At 38.9% G+C, this 25,368-nt stretch overlaps 1 protein-coding gene across 4 annotated transcripts in view; it reads left to right on the top strand.

Annotated features, from left to right (window-relative positions):
• PRKN (parkin RBR E3 ubiquitin protein ligase) overlaps positions 1-25,368 on the top strand; it is a 1,378,177-nt gene that overhangs the window by 942,226 nt on the left and 410,583 nt on the right. For all 4 annotated transcript variants that reach the window (XM_023223611.3, XM_023223614.3, XM_023223612.3 and 1 more), the window contains one exon: positions 10,103-10,239. In XM_023223611.3, coding sequence (XP_023079379.1) covers positions 10,103-10,239 — 137 coding nt within the window. The remainder of the gene's footprint in view (positions 1-10,102; positions 10,240-25,368) is intronic.

The following is a 25,368-nucleotide window of genomic DNA, read 5'->3' as shown; positions in this document are numbered from 1 at the left end:
TCAACCTGTCAACAGTAATTATGTTTAGAAATACAATACATAAATTAGACTAAAGCCAAATGGGTATCTTCCAGGATTGAAATAATCTGGAGAAAATTAATAATACATTAATTCCCTCTTACAACCGTGGCTTTGTATTTCTATTTTGCATAGCCAGTTTATTGTCAGTGGCTCAAAATGTCATAAACAATAGAACCCAATTCAACCACACTTGGGATATTATACAAACCTAAAACGCAGACTTATGTATGTGGCTTGTAGAAGCATTATCATTATATTTTAATCTAATTTTTAATTTCTGGAATTTGGGACTTTAATAAAGCCTGAGAAGATAGTATGAAAATACTGTACACAGCATGGTTCCCTAATCTTACCTAATTTTACTCCATCTGAAGTGTTTTCACACATTTTTTCCACTTCCCTGTAGTTTCTTGGTCAGGCTAACTCATTTTTGCTTTTTCAGCCTTAGTTTATATTTTCCTTCTTCAGGAAATATCCTGTACCTGACCGACATTGGACTGAGTTGCCTCTTATTAGTTCTCCCAAGGTGTCCCTGACTAAGTTTTCTCATCATCAGACAGACTTCCTGAGAGCAACCGTTGCATCCTCCTCTCAGGTCTAGCACAGGAACCGGTGCATAGTAGCCTCCCAGTTAGCATATGTTGAATTTGGGTTGGAGAGACCTGGTATAGGTTCATAAAGCAGGTAGAAAACAATACGAATGAGGCTGGGCTTGGTGGCTCATGCCTGTAATCCCGGCACTTTGGGAGGCTGAGGTGGGCGGATCACTTGAGGTCAGGAGTTCAAGACTAGCCTGGCCAACATGGCGAGACCCCATCTCTACCAAAAATAGAAAGATTTGCCAGGCATGGTGGCATGTGCCTGTAGTCCCAGCTACTTGGGAGACTGAGGCATGAGAATTGCTTGAACTTGTGAGGTAGAGGCTGCAGTGAGCCTAGATCACACCACTGCACTCCAGCCTGAGCTACAGAGTGAGACCCTGTCTCAGAAAACAAAAAGAAAGAAAGAAAGAAAGAAAGAAAGAAAGAAAGAAAGAAAGAAAGAAAGAAAGAAAGAAAGAAAGAAAGAAAGAAAACAATAATACAAATGACATGTAATAAGCCACTAAGTTAAATATAAAAGCAATACTTTCTAAATATAAACATTCCAAGAAATTAGACAGTGAATAGCGCGTCAATGTTATCTGGAGTTTTATTGAAAAAGCTTATGGGAGAGGTTGTGCCTCAGCTGAACCTTGAAGTTTTGGGGGAAATAAGGACTAAGAGGAGGAATCTTGCCTATAGGGATGGGAGCATAAGGAAAAAAGCAGCAAAGAGGCAGACTTGAGAGAAACAGAGGGATTCGTGAATGGGAAAGATGGAAAGACATTTCGCAGGGCAAATCCAGCTCATGGAGGCTCCAAAAGACAGAAAAAAGCCTGAGGCCTTAATACATAGGCACTGAAAAACTGGTTCATATTTTGGGGTCAAGAACTGTCAGGACGGAAACCTCTTTAGAACAGTATTGCTGGGGTGGGCTGCTGGGATCAGGCAGGGGGTTGAGGGAGAGAAGAGAGGATGGAGACAGCCTGGGCGCTGATGTAGGTCTTGGCCAGAAAGACGCTCGTGAGAATTCAGACTCTGCCAACACTCGTGAACCTAATCCATTTCTCCAGAGGACACTGCACTGTGGCCACTCCTAACTCTTTACTCAATTATTTTTCTAGCGCCTGTGTTGCAGGCTCTCAACCTCAGCAGGTATATATTGAAGAGAATATGTCTGAAACAGAAAAAGTGGCCGTTACTTGAAACTTTTTTATTTCCTTTCATGATAGTAAATAAAGTGAGTTAACCTATCAGTGGGAATATAATTAATTTGATAGGGAACTTTTGAATAAAAAAGTTCTAGGTAGCCACAAGCCAATGCCACAAGATGCACAAAATCAAATTGTTGCCCAGGAGTGAAAGGGAACGTGCCTGACAGGAGGGTCCGCAGAGTGCGGAGGGCAGACAGCAGCAGAGTCCAACTTGGAAACAAACACTGAGGTTAGAGAGTCTCTTGAATTTAATAATATTTAACACTCCAGACGGGATGTCAACTTACTGGATGAGAATTTAAGAGGAAAAGGGGACTCTTTTAGGAAAGGAGATAGAGAATTTATATTTTCAGAATCCTTTGTGACATATTTACAATATTATTTTATGTAGTATTTTGTTAAAAAACCTTTATAAACAGGAAAAGCCATTTAGTTTGTTCAGCCTCTTCTCATTATATAGACTGGATGCACTGAGTCATGAGCTATCTTGGGAGCCCTTCCTCCAACCCCAGAGACAGGCTAAGTAGTCTCTAAATTCATCCTTACGGTAGTGCTTACCACCACACTATGAATGACTAATTATTTGTCTTCAACTCTATAGACTGTGACCTCCTGAAGAGATGCAACATTCTTGTTCACTTTTATAGGATGTGACATGACAGTGTCTGGCATCTAGTGGCCGGTCCACTGTGTTGGCAGAATGGTTGAATAAAAGTGATTCAAAAATATAGACGTAAATGAATTTTACCTTGGCTACGTTGTATATGCTGAAATATGGGACTTCTGCAAATAAGCTTACAGAACCAAAGTAAACCCTCTTCCATGCAGCAGAGTGGACTGGATGAAACAGGGACAACATGAGCAGAGGAGGCACGAAAAACCAGAAGGGGTAGTTCGTGAGCTGATTCAGGATCTGCCAGTGCCTTAATAGCACTCTGATTCCAAGCAGGCCAATGGACAAATGAACTTATTTCAGGATTTTAGACTTGGCTGCTGGAAGGAATTTTGAAGGTCATTCAACTGTTGAATCTTATTTTAATTTCTAAAAGTTGAGTCTATCAATTAGTATCTTGGAACAGGCACCTCTCCAGCGAGGGATTGCTCCCTTGGCTAACTCAAATAATGAACTCCTCCGACCCACGTGGGCTGAAATGCTCTCTCTGGCATGGTTGTGGGCAGGCGCTGTGCTGGTTACTTCTTTGTTAGTAGTGCACTTTGGCAGTTAGTGTGTAATTTTGCCAAATCTAGATGAAATTAAAATGCATTTGGTCTCTGAGATTTCAGTCATTTGTTTCTTTATTGTTTGTAAGCCATCTCTAACTAAAAGGGGCTTAAAGTGGCGGTCGTTAAGAAGATAAATTCATGTTTTTTAATGGTGTAGCTTTCCTCTTTTAATTACTTTTATCTAATCAAATTCTGTGTTAAATGTCCAGGAGTCATAGTTCTCCATGTGCGGAGTTTTCAGAAAGCTTTGAAAGATTGCTAACTGGGGCATAACTTCCTTGTTACTATTGCACAAACTAAAAACAGTGGAAACAGTGTGTGAATTTTCAAGGGTCAAGTGTTAGCTAAATTGCAGGACTTTCTCCCTCAAGTGAGGGAATTTTGTTTTTATTTCCTCAAGGATTTTGCACGTAATATTTTTATTTTAACTTGTGCTGCTTTTCATTGCGTTTCAGATACTGCTGCTCTTCATACGTGTGTAATAACTTTCCTTTCCACTGGGGAGAATGAAGAAACCAGCCACTCCAGATAACTCAGCATTCTCTTTCTCTGCTCTGTGCTTTCACAACTCCATTCTTTTCTCTTGACCTCAGGTGTTTTCTGCATCTTTATGCACTGGAATCCTGACCCTTTTTTCAAATGCCACTATATTCATGAATTCTTTTCTGGTCTTCAGCCTATATATGACCTCTTCCTCCTCTGAACCTGAATTAGTTAGATATTGCTGAATCACAAAGTATCCCATAACTTAGTGGCTGAAGAAAATAATAAACGTTGCCTTTCACAGTTTCAGCAGGTCAGGAATTTGGGAGCAGGTTAGCTGGATAGTTCTTGCTCAGGGTATCTCATGCAGTTATAGTCAAAATGTCAGCTAGGGGGCCAACTGGCTGCCAAGTAGATACCGGCTGTTGTTAGGAGGCCCCAGTTTCTTCCTGCATGGACTTCACCGTAGTACTGCTTGAGTGTCCTCCCAACATGGCTGCTCACTTTCCTCAGAGCAAGTGATCTGTAAGAGCACAGACAGAGGCTGCGGTGTCTTTTCTGACCTACTCTTGGAAGTCACACATGGTCATTTCTGCACTTTTCCTATTGCACGTGGGTCAATCCACTCAATGTGGAGAGGAACTACAGAGGAGGTGGGGCTCACTGGAGAACATCTTGAAGGCTGCTTACCCCAGAGCGTGAGCATGGCAATATATCCTACCTCTCTAACATCACTTAAAATATTCTGCCCTGTATTACAATTATTTGTTTCCCTCTCCTGCCCACTCTACTGGATTTATATGTCCTTGAGAGCTTACATTTGCTTCTTCATCTTTACATAGCTTGAAATATCTGGCACATTGCTTTCAATATATGTCACATTTCATCCACAGCCTCTCTGTTAATGAGTATAAATGAAGATGTACACATAGGAAAGAATCAGGCAAACGGAGAGAAAGAGAAACAGACAGATTTTGCCAGAGTGTGTGAAGGAGGGCAAATGAGAGAGAACAACAGCAGAGTAAATTGCACATTTTGCTAGATAAACATAAAAGCTCACATGCTATTTTTGTAGATGCTAGAATACTAACTTTATAAGAATTTAAATATTTGGAACACTGTGTGACCATATTCTACTTTTTTAATGTATGTTAATGACTTGCCACATTATTTGTAACTAAAACTCCTTCAATTATGCTTAAATATTCTGCAAAAACGATCACTTTTTATCAAAACAGAGAAATCATTGGTTACAAATAACTGTTTGGCAATGTCAAGGAAAGCATTTATAAGTCTTTTTATATATGATTGAGAACTTTACTTAACCTTTAATTTACTGCTCTTTAACCTGGCCCATTGGGATAAAATCATCTCTGGATTGATCAATTAACATTTATATGTAGATAATTAGAGCAAAGGGCACACAGGAATGTCAGGAGGAACAAAAGACCCATGAGAGGATAAGTCCTGGTGGGTCCTGCTCTGAAATGTCACCCATTCTTCTTCTCATTTCCACTCCCAGAGCCACTTGCACATCATAGTCCAGTTCTTAGTAACTCATGTCTAAATTACCAAAATGACCTCAAGTAGTTCTCACTACTTCCAGCTTCTTTCCCTCCATACTTTTGTCAGAGCTAAACTTACTGAAACATCATTCCCCTCCCATGTTTGAAAACTCTCTTAGTCCATTCTGGCTGCTATAACAAAATCCCATAAACGGGTGGCTTATAAACAACAGGAATTCACTTCTCACCATTCCGGAGGCTGGGAATTCCTAGATCAAAGCACTGGCAGATCCAGTGTCTGGTGAGAGTGCCCCTTCCTGGTTCATAGTTGGTGGCTTCTCACTGTGTCCTCACATGGTGGAACGTGTGTGGGAGCTTTCCAGGGTCTCTTTAATAGGGCACTAATTTTATTCATGAAGGCTCTTCTCTCACAACATTCACTTTCTAAAGACCCCATGTTCTAATACCGTCACTTTGGAGATAAGGATTTTAACATATGAATTTTGAGGGGACACGAACATTCAGACCATAGCAGAAACCTTCAGTGAATCCCACAGTCTAGAGGCCTTATGCTAGGTGTGTCTCCCAGAGTCAGCCCCGATCCCTGGCTGGAATCTGCTCTGTCCTCAACCCTTTTCATCTTGTCTCCCACCCTTTTCCTGATACATCGTTTTGATCAGCCCACCTGATTGCTCTTCTGTTCCTAGCATACTTGCATGTCTGTGATTCCTTCCTGCTTAGAAACAACATTTCTTTCCAGTGACCAAATATTAATCCTCCCATTTCTTTAAATTCAATTCAGGTTCCCTAATGGATCCATCCTGACTCAATAATCTTCTCTTTTCCTAACTTTTAGGCTCCCAGAGTTTGGGGACTGCAGATACTTCTTTGTAATACTTGTTCCATGGGCATCTTGTGTCTCAGCCATGCCCCGTGATTGTGTAAACCAAGTATAACTGTAAGGTATTTATCCATTCACTGGGTGCTGTAGTCCACGTGTATTTACTAAGTGCCTACTTGAGTCAAAGTAGATGTACAATAAGAAATTTAGTGAACAACATGTGAATGAGAGCAGAGACATTATAAAAGTATGAGAAACTACAAAAATAGTGACCCATTCATTTGTCCACTAAAATAATCAATAACTCTTGATTACAAAACTGTCAGGTGCTCAACACTGTATTTGGTGAGGCATGGGTCATGAAAGGGTTAAGCAAGTAGGATCTCTACCACTTCATGACTTTTCGTTTAATGTTGATAGCTAAGGTAGGAGTATATGAAACACCTTAAACAAAAGTCAGGCGAGTATTGAAGTACATTACGGATGAACTTTTTAATTAAGTATCGAAGAAAGATAAAGAAAAAGGGAAGAAGCAGTGAGGTGTTAGGCTCCAGAGAAAGTTCCTTGGAGATCTTTAGTCTTGAACTGGACCTAGAACTTTGGGATTTGGCTTTGAATATGAAGGTGAGTATTACCATGAGAATAGATGGCAAAGAGCACGCATCTAGGTGTACAGGAGCTGGAAGAATCCTAGGCTACGCAAGGACCTTCCCAGCTGGAAGGGATGGACGTGCAGAGAGAACAGGATGGACAGTAGAGGAAGGGCAGTTTATTTTAGGAGGGTGAAATGAAAGGAAGTCTGTGAAGTTCCTAGCAAGCCACCTAACCCGAAGTCAGTGCCCGTAAACACTAGCTTTCCCCCTCCTCTTTGACTTAGCATTTAGGAAGTTAATGATGTAGACCTTCTAGCCATGAAAAGATTTTTACTCCTTTTCTCAGCTGATTAATCTAATAACCTTTTTATTGGTGTCATGTTTATTCCTCACCTAACTTTGCACAACTACACGGAATATCTTAATAAGAGATGAGCAATCTTAGCTCATAACTATATCAAGAATTCCAGGTGAGTGATAATTCTATGTGAAATGCACATATACACTATCTTTATAACATTATCTATGTATGTGTGTGTGTGTATAAAACAGCATGTATATTTTTCTATATCTTCATCTGTATATTTCAGCACATATGTTCATCTATTGATATCTGTATCTATCATTTATCTATATCTGTATATAGGTGTATATCCAAGTTGACTGTTTATAGATAGTAATAGACAATCAGAATTCCTGAATGACTCATTTATCATTTTTGACGCCCTGTAACTTGTACATTTCTTTCTTTTCCGAAGAGGACATGCAGAAACATACACGACATTCCAGCTTCCCAGGCTGCATTCCACACCTGCGTCTGGGCAGTGGCGTTTCTTCAAGGGAGTTACATGAGTCTCTGTCCTCACTTCCAGTGCTGACCATGCCTCTATGTGTCAGACCCTAGTCCCTTCGCTGCTCACTATCTGGTAACCCACTGTTACCTGGTGCTCATTTCTCCTATTTTTTATTCAAGGTAAACATTCTCAGTTCAAGGAGGTTGAGGTGGCCTGGTGCAGCTGTGGCTTAGTTTTCAGCAGGACTCTTCCTGTGTCTCTAGGAAGATACAGTTCACTCTGTGGGAACCAGAACTCTGGACCCACTGCGTCTGCAGCTGTCTGTGCTTCACTCCCAGCTGCGGGATGAGTAAGATGGACTATTTATATTGGAAGGTGTGTACTTCCAGGCCCCAAGACTTGGACCTCTAAACTTTCCCTAATGTCCCTAATGGCTCCTGTCGCTGCACAGGGTTGACTTCACACCACAGCCGCCAACGTAGTGCTTGTTTCTTGTTAATCTCCAAACAGCAGGATGTCATTAATAGAGTAGGACAATGGATGTTCCGTGTATTGTCTAGATGGTACGAGTCATTTGGGATCATATTCAAACTGAAGGAGAAAACTGTAAATGTGTGCTGTTGTCTATCCATGCGAGAGAGAACTCTGCTAACAGGAGTGGAAAAGCCTGCAGAAGCTACACCGACGGCCGCAGACCATGCAGCCGTGACTTTCTGGGCCACTGTGGCAGGGGTTCATGGGCTGACCATTTAGGCTCTATATGTTTTCTTTATGTTTCCTCTACAGGGTCATTTCTAAGCTTTCTTTTTAACTTTGTTATATACAGGCACATTTTCATAAATGTTCTAATATTTTCTCCATGCATTAGTAGCAGATTGGGAGGTCTATAAAGGTTTTAGTCTACCATGTTGCTGAAAGCAAGATAGAGAATATTTTTCACATAACAGCTGTGAGAGAAAAAGGCAAAATACAGCAGCTTCACAGGGTCACAAAGTGAAAAAAGTATGTGTGTGCTTGAGCATGTGTATGCGAGTGACTCTGGTTAGAAATAGGAAAGGATTATGAAGGACTTGGATAGGTTGGAAAGGAGAAGCCGTACCTTTAGGTGCGCCCTTGCTCAGATTAAGTTGACAGATTACTTACACACCCATGGCATTAAAATACCAAGGAATTTTATTTTCTTTGTTTGTATTACATATTGCTTTGAAGTAAGTGAGAGCAGAATTTTGAAAATCTTTTAGGTGTTAAGAAATTATCTTTTGGCCAGGCGCAGTGGTGGCTCAAGCCTGTAATCCCAGCACTTTGGGAGGCCGAGATGGGTGGATCACGAGGTCAGGAGATCGAGACCATCCTGGCTAACACCGTGAAACCCCGTCTCTACTAAAAAATACAAAAAACTAGCCAGGCGTGGTGGTGGGCGCCTGTAGTCCCAGCTACTCGGGAGGCTGAGGCAGGAGAATGGCGTGAACCCGGGAGGCGGAGCTTGCAGTGAGCTGAGATCTGGCCACTGCACTCCAGCCCGGGCGACAGAGCGAGACTCCGTCTCAAAAAAAAAAAAAAAGAAAAAAAAGAAATTATCTTTTATATTATTATTATTAATTTCTCTAGAAAAAGGGCTTTTGAAGAGCTCCTATAGGTGTTCAGGATCGGGTATAGAATGAATATGTTTATTTTATATTTTGTTATCATTACATAGGCTTATCTAAATAGACTTCCAGTAACTTTCTTGCTATTAAAATCACCTTGGGGCTGGTTTCAAATTCATATATTGAGCTTGTCTCCTGTTTGACATAAACTTGTGTGGTTCATTTTCCAGTAAAAATACATGGTTTTTAAGATTTTTTTCTACGAAGTATTTTGAGGGAATAAAAAAAATTTAGGGCTTGCATATATTGATTTATTAGTAATCCCATAACCATACTTTGAGAAACTGAATATTTGGATGGTTTCGAGATGACACAATGGACAAAATCTTGCAGTAGAAGAATCCCTGTTGGATAACCTTTTATCCCTAAATTCTACTTTTTTATTTGCCAGTAAAATGTGAGAAAATGTTCAACATTTTTACTTTAATGCAATATTAATTTTTCTATTGATTGTGGAGAAATTCAGGTCCTATTATTATAATATAGTTATAATTAAGTTACCAAGGAATTTTATTTTCTTTGTTTTGTATTATATATTGCTTTAAAATAAGTGGGATAGCAGAATTTTAAAAATCTGTTATTTTACTGTTGAATTTTCTCTAATTATGGTTATGGGATTACTAATAAATCACTATATATGTCCTAAATTCTTTGATTCCATTAAAATACTTTGTAGAAAAAAAATCTTTAAAATGTTTTAAAGATTTCAATTTTTAAAACATTCATTTGAAATATTACAATGCCTGGTACTATGGGAATATCAAAATAAACACAGGACCTACTTTCAAGGAGATCACAGTCTATGAGAAAGGAAAAGATATGAATATTATGATGTAATCATGGATCAATAGAAATATATACAAACAGATGGGATGATTTGATAGGTTAATTGGGAATTCTGAGTCAGGGAAGACTTCCAGAAAGAGATTATATTTTAGCTCAGGTTTAATCAAAAGATTGATAAACGTGGTAACATAAAAAATATAAAATGAGGAGAATCAATGTTCTGTGTAGTTCATGGAGGGCCTCCAATTTTTAAGCTGTAGTGTTGTTATACATGGACTTAATGCTTAGCAGCTCCATTCTTTGCACAAAGCACGCTCTACACAACCCTCCAGGATTACAGAAATTGGTCTAAACCACATGCTGCCTTTCCACACTGACAGGTACCAGAGGAAACATCTTCCTTTCTCTCTGCAGGAGCCCCGTCTTGGTTTTCCAGTGCAACTCCCGCCACGTGATTTGCTTAGACTGTTTCCACTTATACTGTGTGACAAGACTCAATGATCGGCAGTTTGTTCATGACCCTCAACTTGGCTACTCCCTGCCTTGTGTGGGTAAGTCTAGCATGTTTTCTCTCCATTTCTAACACTGATGAAGAACAGAAGAAGAGCCGTTGATTTAAAACTGACTTAGATACATGTAAACCCTAGCAGAAGAGTTGAAAATTTAAATTTGATCATTGCTGGATATGAAACATTAATGTTTGGATCACAAAAGATAAAAGTTCTGGGGAATGAAGGAACTGTGTTGAACTGGAAAATGCATAATTTGCATAAAGGCATTGAGACTAAGTTTATCAATATTATTCAGCCAAGGTATACTAAGTTTTTCTGTGATTTAGAGTCATTCTCCATGTTCTAGATTTGTTACCCTAGAACTAGAGCAGTCTTACCAAATTTTAAAATTGTATGCCTCTGTCACTCAAAATGTTGAACACATACCTAATATATATAAAGTAACATATATGAAAAAGAAAGAAGAATGAGATCAACCTGAACTGCTTAATATTTTATCTTTTAACATTACAAAGAACCCTTTACTTGTACTATACCATTATTACATATATACATTTTAATCAAAGTGAAATTCATGTCACCAATTCACCATTTTGAAGTGTACAGTTCAGTGGCATTTAGTGCATTCACAATGTTGCACAACTACTACCTCTATCCAGCTTTAAAAGTCTTTGAACACCTCCTACCCAAGTAATCACTGCCCTTGACCCCCTGCCCCAGCCCCAGCCACCACCAATCTCTTTCTCCATGGATTTGCCTATTGTAGATATTTCCTATAAAAGAAATCATACAATAGGTGACCTTTCATGTCTGCCTTCTTTCACTTAGCATAACGTGTTTGAGGTTTATTCAAGTTGTAAAATGTATGAGTATTTCTTTCCTCTTTATGGCTGAATAATATTCCACCATGTGGATACTCCGCAATTTTTGCGTCCATTCATCTGCTGATGGGCATTTGTGTTGTTTCCGTCTTTTTGGCTATTATGAATAAACATATATAAGTTTCTGTATGCACATTTGCTTTCATTTATCTTGGATGTATACCAAGAAGCAGAATTCGAAGTTTAACCTTTAGAAGAACTGGTCACTGTTCCACAACTGCCATACCATTTTATATTGCCACCAGCAGAGTAGCAATGTCGCAGGTTTCTATTTCTCCACATCCTTGCCATCACTTGTTACTGTTTCTAACTAGTCATCCTAGTAAGGGTAAAGTGGTGTCTTATTGTGGATTTGATTTTCATTTCTCTCATGACTGTGATGTTGATTATCTTACCATGTGGTTGTTTACTATTCATATATCTTCTTTATGGGAATGTCTGTTCGAGTCCTTTCTTTGCTCATTTTTAAATTGAGTTATGTTTTTGTTGTTGAGTTGTAAGAGTTCTTTATATATTCTGGATACTGGATCCTTATCAGATACAGGATATGCACGTATTTCTCCCATTCTGTAGGTTGTCTTTTCACTTTCTTCTTAACCTCCTTTGATGAACAAAAATTTCTAGTTTTGATGAAATGTAATTTACCTGTTTTTGTTGTTGCTAATATTTTTGGTGTCAAACATAAGACTTCATTACCATATCTAAGATCATGACGATTTGCTTCCATATTTTCTGCCAATGGCTTACCTCTAATATTTAGGTCATTGATCTACTTTGAGGTAATTTATGTACCTGAAGTAAAGTAAAATTTCCTCTCTCTCTCTATGTATAAATGACTGTGTGTGATTAAATATGTTTCATTAATTCTTCAAAACTTAATTTGAAACTATGGGATACCTTGACTCAGTGGTGAAGTTTCAAGTTCAGTTTATTTCAGGACTTAGTTTTGATGTCAATTATAGCTAAAAAACATACCTCGAAATGATAAAAAGATGCAAATGGAATAAATTAATTGCTTTGTTGACTTTGTAAATTATGATACTCATTTTTAAGCATATCTACCAATAATGCAAGAATTTTTAAAATTAAGATTTGCATAATATATGTTAACATATTAAGGAAAACCTATTGAAAGTTATTGTGCCTTTATTTTTAACAAAAGCATTCAAAATCTAGTGAAGTAATTATTTACAGATTGGAAAACTCTGTAATGCTTTTAATGTGACAATTTTGTTTTGGTTAGCTTTCTTCCTTCACAAAGCCACAGACAATGGAAACATTTCTAAACACACATTTTCAAGTCTTCTCTTCATACTCTATCTTTTTAATTATCAGTTCGTTTTGAACTCATTTTCTTTTAATGTGTATCTTTTTATTTTAGAGAATTTCAAACATCCAAATGTAAGGAAAAATACTACAGTGAACCTTCCTGTACCCATTAGTCAGGATTTGTAGTGTATCAAGACGCTCTAGACCTTTCTTGTAATTCTCGCCCAATAACCTGTAACCAGCCATTTTTCTCAGGAGCTCTGGCTCCCTTTAGTAGGAAATAGTATTTAGAAGTCTTGGTGCTTGGAGTGCTCGCTGTCACCATGTTGGTTACTGTTTCTAGGCCTAGGGGAACAAGCTAGGAGACATGTTTTGTTTTGTTTTTTAAGTACAAACTGCAATATTAGTTATACTAACATTTTCAGTTCAAATCCAGTGTTACCAAATTTTCATTGACAAGTCACCAATGTTACAACTGTTTTTTCTTTCACCTTTGGCAAAAATTCTGTTACTGAGTGATACCAACAAAATTACTCATTTGCCTTATTTTGGAATGCACCCACAATAGTATCAGTATTACAATATTAACACCATCACCCAAGTATGATTACTGAAAACAGTGTTCAGATTTTTGCAGTTTGTTTTGTCATTAGAGTATATGCTTATAGGGCTATAAATTCATACAAGTTAATGTATAATTATGTCATCAATTGAATACATATTTCTCATTGCTTTTTTTAAAAAATTTTTTTAATTTTTTTTTTTTTTTTTTTGAGATGGAGTCTTGCTCTGTTGCCCAGGCTGGAGTGCAGTGGCATGATCTCAGCTCACGGCAACCTTGGCCTCCCAGGTTCAAGTGATTCTCCTGTCTCAGCCTACCAAGTAGCTGGGACTGCAGGTGCATGCCACCATGCCCTGCTAATTTTTGTATTGTTAGTAGAGATGTGGTTTTGCCATGTTAGCCAGGCTGGTCTCTAATTCCTGACCTCAGGTGATCTGCCTGCCTCAGCCTCCCAAAGTGATGGGATTACAGGCGTGAGAGCCGCTGTGCCTGGCCTTTCATTGCTTTTAAATTTATTTTGTTTTCATAATATGTGAAATAGTTCCATTATTCCAAAGCAAAAGCTACAAAACATGCTATATTCAAAGAAATATACCCTTTAATCTACATTAGCTTTCTCTTCCAAAGGTAAATAATAAATAAATAAATAAATAAATAAAGGTAAATAATATTCCTTTTCTCTCCCAAAGGTAAACCTTTATTAAAAACAATCACCTATTTTAAAAATAAGTAAACATACTATAGACGATATCAGTAATGATATAGATGTGTCACCTTCTTAAGTAAAACGTAGATTATGCACATTTTTCTTCACCTTGCTTTTTTTGCTCTAAGGTATATATGTATTATATTTTAAAGATCACTCCCTAGTCTGTTATAGATATTTTCTTCCATTTAAAAATATATAGCATTATCGAATTCCTTTGTGTAGGTATAGCTTACTTTTTCCTTATTGGCAAATGCTAAGTTTTCATTTTTTTACTCTAACTATTGCTACAACTAATAGACTTGTGTGCACCCACATTTTCATATTGTTGTCAGAGTATTACTGAGATCTGCTCCCTAGAAGAGGGGTTACTGCACCAAAGGGAAAATGTGTATTTATTTTACTGTTCCCAAATTCCCCTCCCAGTAGTGGTGCACTTTCCATACCCACCAGCAATGTCAATTGCAAAGTGCAGCATCAGTCTCTGTACTTCCTCCCCAACAGGAGAGCTGAAAGGCTTTTGCTCTGTTTCCAATTACCTATTTGAGAAATGGTATTCTATGTAGTTGGCTGTATTTTTCTTTTTAATTTTAAACAAAGTTGAGCATCGTTTCATATGTTTAGGATCCTTTGGCGTTTCTTGTTCTCAGTCATGTTGGAAACGTCACCTTTTCTTTCAGGGACAGGTTAAATATATTATTTTCAAAAATATTTTCTATATACCACACTGTTGATAGCCCCTTATAGATACAGAAAAAGTTATCAAAGTTGGGTCACTTGTAAAGAATGGGCATATAAATTAACTTTAATTTTGGTGGTTCTTTGCCATGAGATAACTAACAACCTCCTTGAAAAGAATTTTGAGTGGTCAAGCTCTGTGTTGTTAAAATGCATTATATGGATTCTACTATATATTACTTGTGTTTTAAATACCTTTTAGACTTTTATTTTTAAATTCAATATGCCAATGCCATCCTCAGAATCTTATGCACTCCTGATTTCAACTCCTTGGTTTTAATAGGGAATGAGGCAGGGGATGAATGGATTGAAAGATGTTGCTTTGCAAAGTTTTTTTGGAATCCTTTTATATATTTTTTGTGAATGTGGCCACCTCATCACTGGTTACTTAAATATAATACTCATAGAAATTTATTTTTATTTTTTAAAATACCAGTTGCTATTGAAAATGTATATTCCCTGGCACCTCTTTTCTTTAATGTCTAATAACAACAAGGGCAAAAGTTACATATTTGTGTATTTTGCTGTTTAAAAGAATGAGCTAGTAACCAGACGCTGAGACAGGCTAGAAACAACTGTACTGTCGTTCAACTTGTAGTCAGTCTTCCCCATGGCATGGTTCGGTTCCATCCCTGTTTCTTCATAGCTTCAACCACGTTTTAGTATGTATCTCCGTAAGTACTCACTCATAAGAAAATATAGTTTGGTTTGTCACAAGATTGTTTAGCATGTATTATTTCAGCCTTTTAAAAAACTGTATATCCAATTATTATGTTTCCCTATATTATACAAAGAGAAACTTTCAGATGTCATAGGTTTTATTTTGTCAAGAACAAACTGGATTTTCTTTAATATTTGCTCAACCAAGACACTCATTTTGTTTATTACTTGCTTAGTTTTTAAATGTCTTGCTAAATATAATGGCTCCCTACTCTCATTAGCTTCTATCTCGGAGCCTATTTTATAATTTATAATATATTTTAAAACATTGATGTTCACATATGTACCAACGTGGTCTGTTGCCGTTTTCTCATTTTCCTCATGTTTGGATTATTAGTTCTATCTTTAATTAATAGTTTCTTTGAAGGATTATTTTTAAGTCACTTATCTGTTTTAATAGGGTTAATTTAATTAACATGAGATAAGTTATTTATTACTCTTTTAGCCAAGCACAGATGACCTTCTGCTGAAAGGTAACTGACAAGAGAGGGCTCCACTTTCCAATGATGGTTGTGGGACTCCCTGTTCCCTTGGGATAACCCCTTTGCAGTACATGACATATGATCATCCAATATGCAGACTAGGGTATGAGATGGTACACATATCATTCTATGCATTAAGTCTTCGTGGAGGTCATTTCTTTTCATATTTTGCATAATACCTCTGTAAGTCCTAATATTACCCCCATAAACCAGTGAACCATTTTGCACAAATCCTGGGTTATATACGGCACCTCAGAAAACCCTAGTTCAAATTCTGGCTCTGAATCTTGTCATATACATAATATAGGGCAAGATTCTTCACCTTAGTGTGACTTGATTTCATCTTAGGTAAAAGGGGGATAATATAATAGCATCATTTTATGTCGACACATTAAAATAATGCCTTATGAAATACTTTTAGGGTACATGCTGAAGACAGTAAGCACGCAGTGTATAGTGGCTTTTGTTATTTTGGTTGTGATTTAAGCATGTACTCCCGTAAACATGTACATATTGTGTTTGTGTCTATGTCTACATGTATGTGTATATTTTCAGAGAAATGCGCATTTGGACATTCTTTAGTTATAGATTGGGATTTCCTATAACTCAATGCATAAATCAGCCAATTACCCATCTATCTGATGATCTCTCTTCTTGGTTTATTTGGCTTTGCCTTGATTCATGGAGCATAGAACAAGACACATAAAATAAAATGATAATAAAATAGAAATAGAAAATCAAAGCTTATAGTCTGGGCACGGTGGCTTATGCCTGTAATCCCAACACTTTGGGAGAACGAGGCAGGCAGATCACTTGATGCTAGGCACGAGACCAGCCTGGCCAATATGATGAAACCCTGTCTCTACTAAAAACACAAAAAGTAGCTGGGTGTGGTGGTGCATGACTATAATCTCAGCTACTAGGGAGGCTGAGACACAAGAATCACCTGAACCCAGGTGGTAGAGGCTGCAGTGAGCCACCATCATACCAGTGCACTCCAGCCCAGGTGACAGAGCAAGATTCTGTCTCAAAAACAAAAGAAAAAAGAAAGAAAGAAAGAAATCAAAAGTTTATCAAACTGTAAATCAAAACAGATGATCAGGAACAAGAGCTGATGGAATCCATATTACTCCCAGGGCACCGCTTTCTTCTATGGTGGGGCGAAAGCTTTTATCAATGTCCATGAGTCTTGTAAATAATCTATATTGGCCAGGCGCAGTGGGCACACGCCTGTAATCCCAGCACTTTGGGAGGTCAAAGCGGGCAAATCACCTGAGGTCAGGAGTTTGAGACCAGCCTGGCCACCATCTCCACTAAAAATACAAAAATTAGCCAGGCTTGGTGGCGGGTGCCTGTAATCCCAGCTACTTGGGGGACTGAGGCAGGAAAATCACTTGAATCCGAGAGGTGGAGGTTGCAGTGAGCCGAGATCGTGCTTCTGCACTCCAGCCGGGGCGTCAGAACAAGACTCCGTCTCAATAAATAAATAAATTAATTAATTAATTAACATATATTAATAATATGTATGGAAAACAGAAATGACAGTTAATTCTGTAAAGAAACAAAGAATGTGTTGAAATTATGGAAGCTGGACTGCCACAGGAAGGCTTCAGAGTCCACGCCTGATTCTGTCTGTGGTCAGATGCAGCACAGCACCTGACAACAGGATGGGCACTTTGGGCACGTTGCTGATCGTGCACTCCCGATGCTGTGGAATGTCTCTCTGGAGGTTCCTGGCTGATCTCCTCAGCAATTCTAATTGTAGAAAATGACTGGACCTCCAGAGTCAGACCCCAGTGTTGTCTTTGGCATATGGAATCTCGGGAGTGGCCCTTGCTGATTTCTCTGAAGAGCGGTCCATTGATCTCTCCACCATCCCAGTTTAAAATGCCTGTGCGAATTGTTTTGAGCCCCCATGGGGACTACTGGCTAATTTTGGATTGTAATTCCTCCCATAAAATTAAAGCAAGATTTGTTTATGCAATGAAAGGACATTTTATCCCTAAAGCCATCGGTTTCTTTCAATGATAAAGTTTCTATCTAATCAGAAAAGATGGATTACTCTGGTACTGAAATCCACAGATCCAATCCACTCCTTGATTTTCCTGAACTTAGGGGTGTGAATGAAGCTGCAAGTGGGGTAGATTCATTGGTAAATATGTTTTTTGAATGTGTGTTTCTATCTTGGTGTGGTCCAAAGGACTTTGATCCCCACAAATTAGAATGACTCATCCCGCTGGGGTAGCATGTTCACCACTCAACCCGTGGGAAGAAGCACTGTTCTATGCCTGGCACTGTTCCTGGCTCTTCTGTGCTATGCTGTAAATGCAACTATAGCCCTTACCTCTTCTCCACCCTGCCCCCAACCCATACAAATGGCGCTTTGCCCCAAATTCATTATTTAGTGTCTCCTTGGCCTAGGAAATCATGTAATAGAACTTGAATACTGACATTGTAAGAGCATACTAATTTTTAAAACCCTGAGATCAGTTTTCTGGAACTGTTAAATATATTTATATATATATAGAGAGAGAGAGAGTTAAGAAACTATTTTCCAAATTACACTGGTCTCATGTACCAAATGTCTTGTTAACAGTGTCTGTATATATTCATTTCTAGATAACTATCTAATACCTCTTACTATCAAGATGTATGTAATAAGATGTTCTTTTTTGTTTCCATCATCTAGTTTTTTGTGTCTCTTTCAAACTTCTTAAGCGAAACACCTTCAAAGCTCAATTTTGGACATACACATTCTTCAAGGTAGGGCCAGGCAACAATGAGCCAATCTTTTTCATTGATAAAATTATGATGATGAATAATTAAAACTGGCTTAAAATACCATCCAGGTAAAAACCCTGCTCTCCTAGTATGAACTCATTATTTGACCAGATATTGTGTTATACTTTCTAAGGGTGGGATATGAAATTCTATTTCCCTAAGATTCAAAACTGAGTAATGATTAGCGAATGCTTTCTATAAATATGGTGCCATTCTTGGTGCTTACTCATAAACATCTGTTGAATCTCCACAAAGCCCTGTTGGGATGGATGTTATTATTCTTCTCCCTTTTATAAATGAAGGAATGGAACCTCAGAAGTTTATTAAATTGCATATACTGGTGTACAAAGCCAGAGTTATGGCTCTAGCACCTGTGTTCCTAATCACTGTGTGAATAGATAAGCCTGCATCAACAGTTAAACTAACATACCTTTGAAAGTTCTATGAGAAGAAGGCCAAGAAAAGAATATTTCTAATTTATTAACACTATTTCATATTTAAAACAACTATACGGTAGAAATTATTATTTTTATTCTTACAGAGGAAGAAGTAAAGCCTTGATATGACTAAGCAACCAGGATCACAGAGTTAGGAGGAGGAAAGCTGAGAGTCCAACCCAGATCCGGTTGGCTCCAGAACTCCGTGTTCCTGCTTCCCTACTGCCCTGCTTCTCCCTAGGCTGTGGTCTTCCACCCCATATATGCTTTTCAGTCACATGGAAGTTTTTAAAGATCCCAGTGCTGAGGCCATGCCTCAGACCAATTAAATGCTAACCTTTTAGGTTAGGCATCAGGGTTTGTTAAAGTTCTCAGGTTTAAATATTTGAGAACTACTGCAGGGGTGAGCATTCTGTAAGCAACAAGGTATTTTCAGTGGGAGTCTGTAGCATTCGTAAATGCAAAAATACTCCCTCTGCCCATGTCTAGTTCATCTGTAAGTGATTTGACTTGCTAGCTAGCATGGATTTGTCAATACATTTTGATGAACTTGATAATAAGATTGACAAACATAGCCAAAACAGCCTATTTCCAGAACCTCTGACAAACTCTTACCTAAAGATATGGGCTTTGGTAACAACTTTATAATTATCCTGAAAGGTTTGCTGTCTTTTTGCTCTACCGGCTTTTAGTAATAGTCTATGCTCGGAATTATTTTCAAATGACAAAGCACCCTCTGCATCTCCTTTTAAAACTGAGTAGCACCCACACAACTTGTTGGAGCTTCATGTATTTAGGTGGATTTGTTGAGAGTGCTGCTGTAGAATGATGGGTACTATGCAAAATGCACTTACTACTTGTCCTTTATAAGCCCTGGCAGCACAGATTTTTCTGTAGCTCTAGGGGGGCTGAGGAAGTAGTTTCCCCCTTCCCTGTGACATGCCATTGGTCTCACCATTAGCACCATTCAAGTCCGTCCGTTTTTTTGTTTTTGCCTTTTGTTTTTTGTTTTTACTGTTGTGCTCCCAGGTCACTTTTCATGTAATTCCAGCTTTTACCTAACTTAGAATGCAATTCCCTTTCCATCTAATATGTCAGCTCACCAACTATAATCCGTTATGCTTCTTGGTTGTTGTCAGTCATAGCGCAGTATGTGACAGATCGTTCTGATCGTTTTTAGATACAGAGATATTCTTGATGTCTAGGGAGTCAAGAAACCTGGGTTGCAGACACCTATTTAGGGAGCAAAACCAAATATAATACAAAGGACTATTTTTTGGCTTTTGAACATTGCTCTCCTCAATATAAGTAATCATGTCAGTATAACTCCTAAAGCACATTGGAAAACTAGGGAAATATATTAAAAGATGAATTACAAAAGAATATATGCAAATAGACAACACACATATTAAAACTTCAACATAATTAGTTGCTACAGAATTGCTAACTTAGGCTGGATGCCGTGACTTAAGCCTGTAATCCTAGCACTTTGGGAGGACTACATGAATCACTTAAGCCCAGGAATTTGAGGCTAGCCTGGTGCAACATAGGGAGACCCCTTTTCTACAAAAAATTAAAAAATTAGGTCAATGTGTTGGGGCACATCTACAGTCTCAGCTATTTGGGAAGCTGAAGTGGAAGGATTGCTTGAGCTCGGGAGGCTGAGGCTGCAGCGAGCCATGATTATGCCATTGCACTCCAGCCTGAGTGACTGAGACCCGGTCTTAAAAAAAAAAAAAAAAAAAAAAGAATTGTTAACATAAAATATAAAATGATGGACACATATTCAAAAGAGGTAAGAATATAAATTCATATATTTCAAAAAAGCAATTTGGCAATCCATATTATAAGCTTTAAAATATTAACAAACTACCCAGAGCCTACCCACACACAGTCTCCATGTATCTGCCTGTCTGTTTGCCTGCCTCACTGAAATAGACAGCCCGTTCTCTTTCTAGCTCCTGGACCTTGTGTAATTATAATTGCCACTGTGAAAACGGTGGCACCAGGATTGAATCCCCATTGACACGAACTGCTGATGTGCTTGCAGTCCAAGTTCAAAGTTCTTTCTGCCTCCAAATTAATTGAAATTAAATCAGATTTCCTAAGCTTCCCAGTTTAAACTCCTTTCTGTTTTATTTTTGGGAATGATTTAGCAATTTTGACAGTTTTCCTTTGATCTGGATGCATGAGGTAGCGTAAAGTCAGGGTAATAGCCTAACTTCTCTAACCAAAGCAACACTGGAATCGCAGTGGCTGAACAGGGTCAAGGTTGATTTCCCCTCATGCCACGGTCCAGTGTGGGTTGGCCGAGGGCCCTCTGATCACTCCATTATACAGGGACCCAGGCCCCAACTCCTGCCGTCCTGTGGGTCTGTCACCCACAGCAGCCCCTGTGTCTCGGCTGGATCCTCTTCATAGGGCCAGCGGGCGGAGGAAGAGCAAGCAGCACACCACACTGGAGGGTCAGGTTTAGATCCCAGGCCTGCACATGGAGCATGTCACTATTTCCACGTTCCTTGTACCAGAACTCAGCCACATGGCCCTGCCTAGCCACGCCGTATGTGTTTGTGTGTTCAGGGAGTAGAAGGGATGGGGTAGGAGACAGGGTCTGGCCCTCTGCCAAGGAGAAAAAGCAAACAGGCTGTCAACACACAGCAGTCTCTCACGCTGGTGGAGAGGAGGATGAAACATAAAATTTATTGAATGGCTTCTCAGCTTTCCTCTTCCTGCTTGCAACAGGAACAACACTCAATCAAGTGACTTCATTATAAGGAGTGACTGGTACATGGACAAGGACCAGAAAAAGAGCTGTAGGACAAAATTGATGGTGTTGCAGAGCTCATTCTAGCTGGATCAACAAGGCACTGTCTGTTCGGTCATCTGTTTGGCCTTGGAAGTGCTGCTTTTATAGAATTCCACTGCAGAGAAGACAAGAGAATTTTGTGTTTGCTTGATGCATGCGTGTGTCTTTAGTGGATTATGGATGAAGTAATTCTGTCCGTCCGTTTGAAACAGCACCAGCAGCATCACTCCCTTCCTCTCTGGGAGGAACACCAAGAGATCTTTGCTCAATTCTTACTTTCCTTGAATTTCTACTCTCCAAACTAACGACTTTCCTCCTCCTCCTCCTCCTCCTCCTCCTCCTCCTCCTCCTCCTCCTCCTCCTCCTCCTTCTTCTTCTGCATCTTGTTAAGTGGTTAAAGATAAAATAACATTCAAAAATAAGATGGGAATGTTCTGAATAGCAGAGAGGATAAAAACAATTTTTTCCACCCATTTCTGCCAAAAGCTCTTAAAAGGCACATTGTACCTTTGTTTTATGAGGGCAAACACAATTTTTAATTATAAATGTATTGCTTATTCAAAGAGATGTGGAAAGATGTCTGTCAGTGCTTAAGATCGCTACAAAAGTTGCTCAAAACAACTGTCTTTAGGATTTCTTCTTTTTAGTGTGTGTTTGTGTGGTTTGTATGTGTGGATAGATAAATGGATAGATGAATGGATGGGTTGATTGGTAATAGATAGATAGATAGATAGATAGATAGATAGATAGATAGATGATAGATGATAGATAGATAGATAGATGATAGATAGATAGATGATAGGTAGATGATATAGATAGATGATAGATAGATAGATAGATAGATAGATAGATAGATACATAGATAGATACATAGATAGATAAGCAGATAGTAGAATGACCTGAATTCTTTTCCCCTGCCTCGTCAGCAGCTGGCGCAATTTTTGAATGTATGCATTCTGCATTATCAGCAGAATGGGCACCTCCTGAGACTGGGAGGATTCTCAACAGTAGTCAATGAAATACTAATTGACCTTTAAATATATCATTTTAAATGGTTTGATGTATTCTTAAATTTAATATGAGCCATACTTTGCATACACAAGAGTGCTTATAGCACTTGTATAGTTGTAGATTTCCATAGTTATAGAAAACCTCTGTAACCAGCACTTGGATCAGACAATGTGAGCCAGCAGCCCAGAAGCTTCCGTGCGACCTCCTCCAGAACCACCTCCTCTGCCTATCTAGATATGACTACCATCTGATCTTAATAATGATCATTTCCTGCTTTTCTTCATAGCACTACCACCTATATATACATCCCTAAATAATACACGTATTTGCCTGCTTTTAACTTTCAAACTGGTGCTTGAAAGATTTTGCCACATGTCCCTCTCCACAACCATCTAAATTCCAGTAATACTCCTAGTCCTGAACCTCTGAATATATGTGCAAATTATTCCATTCAAGGTTTTTTTATTCTTATTTTTGTTATATATATTTTATTAATTACGCTAGATCATGGCCGTCTTCCTCATTGGGTTGAGGGATGTGTGTCATTGAGTGTGAAAATAGTTTATTATCTTTTTCATTGAATACATTTTGAGCTTATAATCAGAGATTTAAAAGCAAACTGGACTAGTGACCAGGAAGAATTGTTTGGATGGCAAGATCAGTTTATTGCACTTTGGTGAGAGTGAGTCTTGTATTTGTTTGATGAATTGTAAAAAGCAGAGCTCACGGCCGGGCGCGGTGGCTCAAGCCTGTAATCCCAGCACTTTGGGAGGCCGAGACGGGCGGATCACGAGGTCAGGAGATCGAGACCATCCTGGCTAACATGGTGAAACCCCGTCTCTACTAAAAACTACAAAAAACTAGCCGGGCGAGGTGGCGGGCGCCTGTAGTCCCAGCTACTCCGGAGGCTGAGGCAGGAGAATGGCGTGCACCCGGGAGGCGGAGCTTGCAGTGAGCTGAGATCCGGCCACTGCACTCCAGCCCGGGCGACAGAGCCAGACTCCGTCTCAAAAAAAAAAAAAAAAAAAAAAAAAAAAAAAAAAAAAAAAAAAAAAAACAAAAAAAAAAAAAAAAAAAAAAAAAAAAAAAAAAAAAAAAAAAAAAAAGCAGAGCTCACTACCTGTGTTAAATATCCTCCATCATCAGTCAGGGTTGTATCCAACACCCTCAACTGCTTCACATTTGGTGTTTTGGGTTCCACGTCAGCGAGCCCATGGCCTATATCAGAACACGTCAATTGCTGAGAATCACCTAAATGAAGCTGACTTACAGCAGCCAGAGAGCCGCTCGGCAATGTGCAACGTTAGAGACACATTGAGCAACACAGTCTGTGATCTCTGCAGTGTCACAGGAAACGAGATGCCTGCTAGATCTTCCTGAGCTACAGATTTTTGCAACTAGTCAGAACTTTATTCCAGAAGAAAGCAGGGCCATGTGGGTCAGGAAAAATTTAAGTGTATTTGAGGCTGAAATCCCTTTGGATTTTAAATATATTCTTCCTGGTTCAGACAGGTTAAAAAAAAATACTGCTCTAGCTGTAGATTCCGTTCCTTCATCACTACCGCCATCATCACCACCCACAGGTGTCTATTCAGAGCCTGGTGTTGCTGCATTCAATACTGTATGTTACTTTGGCCACTTACATACAAACACACATACACACACACACACACACACACACATATTCGGAAACTGTGATAAAACTTTATTCTTCCTCCCTGTGTGATGTCTTGTGTTAATAAGACTTCATGCATAGAAATTGCTAGGAGCTAGTGACCTCCAACTATCTTTGAAATAATTAATAATGTGCTCAGAAGGGTTGATTTACATATTTGTGAGGGTTTATACTGTTTGGCTCCAAAGCAGGAGACTGAGAGAATTTAATGTTTTAAATGCATACCAAGTTAGCAAGAGGAGGAGTGGTTTAATATTCTGATGTCAAGATGAACATAAATATCTAATACCCAAACCAAGTAATTGTATTATTTATTTCCAGTAAAGTCTGAATGCCCTCCAGGTGATCTCACCTGTTCTATCACTGATTCCACCCAAGTGTTTGAAAAAAATAATATTTCTTATATTTTCTGCTTTTCGAGCCATTACTAGACATCACCCGTCTTGGAATTACATATTTATAGAGGGAAACACTGTATGAAAGGCAGTGGAAAAACATAAGGAAGGAGGAATAAGAACAGTCTTCAAAGAAGTAATCTTATTTACTTCTTCGGCATCATTCCTAACCCCTCCCCAAGCTGCTACCTATGACAGCTCTTTCTTTAGTAACAGTAAAGCCAACCCTGTAATTAGTGGCTCACACACAACTGCAGCGTAATTCTTGCCTGGGGTGGGCATTTCAGGTGGGTGGTGGCCTTCTGAGGGTTATTTGTATCTTTCACCTTTATTATCCCACTGGGCCTTGTCCATATCTCCATGGTCAAGCTCAATCCCCACATCCAAGATCCAGCTGGCAGAGGGGAATGAAATTATAAACTAGGCATGCATCTTGCATATAATCCCAGCCCAGAAATAGCACACACCCCTAAGATCCTTAAGCTAGGCCTTAGTCATTTGGCCAAACATACCTTCGAGGAAGCCTCAGTAATGGACCCTGAGTAGAGGCCTAGGAAACAGAGAAAAGAGGAATTTAGGCAGACATCTGGCAGTCTCTGTCAAAAAGATATTCCTCTAGGGGTACTGGGAGCTCAGCTTCCAGGCAGTAGCCTTGGTTATGTTCATGCTTCAGGAACCTTGGGCAAAGTGAGGACCCTGTAGTCA

This window comes from Piliocolobus tephrosceles, chromosome 5, assembly GCF_002776525.5.
Source record: "Piliocolobus tephrosceles isolate RC106 chromosome 5, ASM277652v3, whole genome shotgun sequence".
NCBI lineage: Eukaryota > Metazoa > Chordata > Mammalia > Primates > Cercopithecidae > Piliocolobus > Piliocolobus tephrosceles.
The sequence above is the reverse complement of the archived record's forward strand: the minus strand, read 5'-3'. Positions and strand labels throughout refer to the sequence as shown.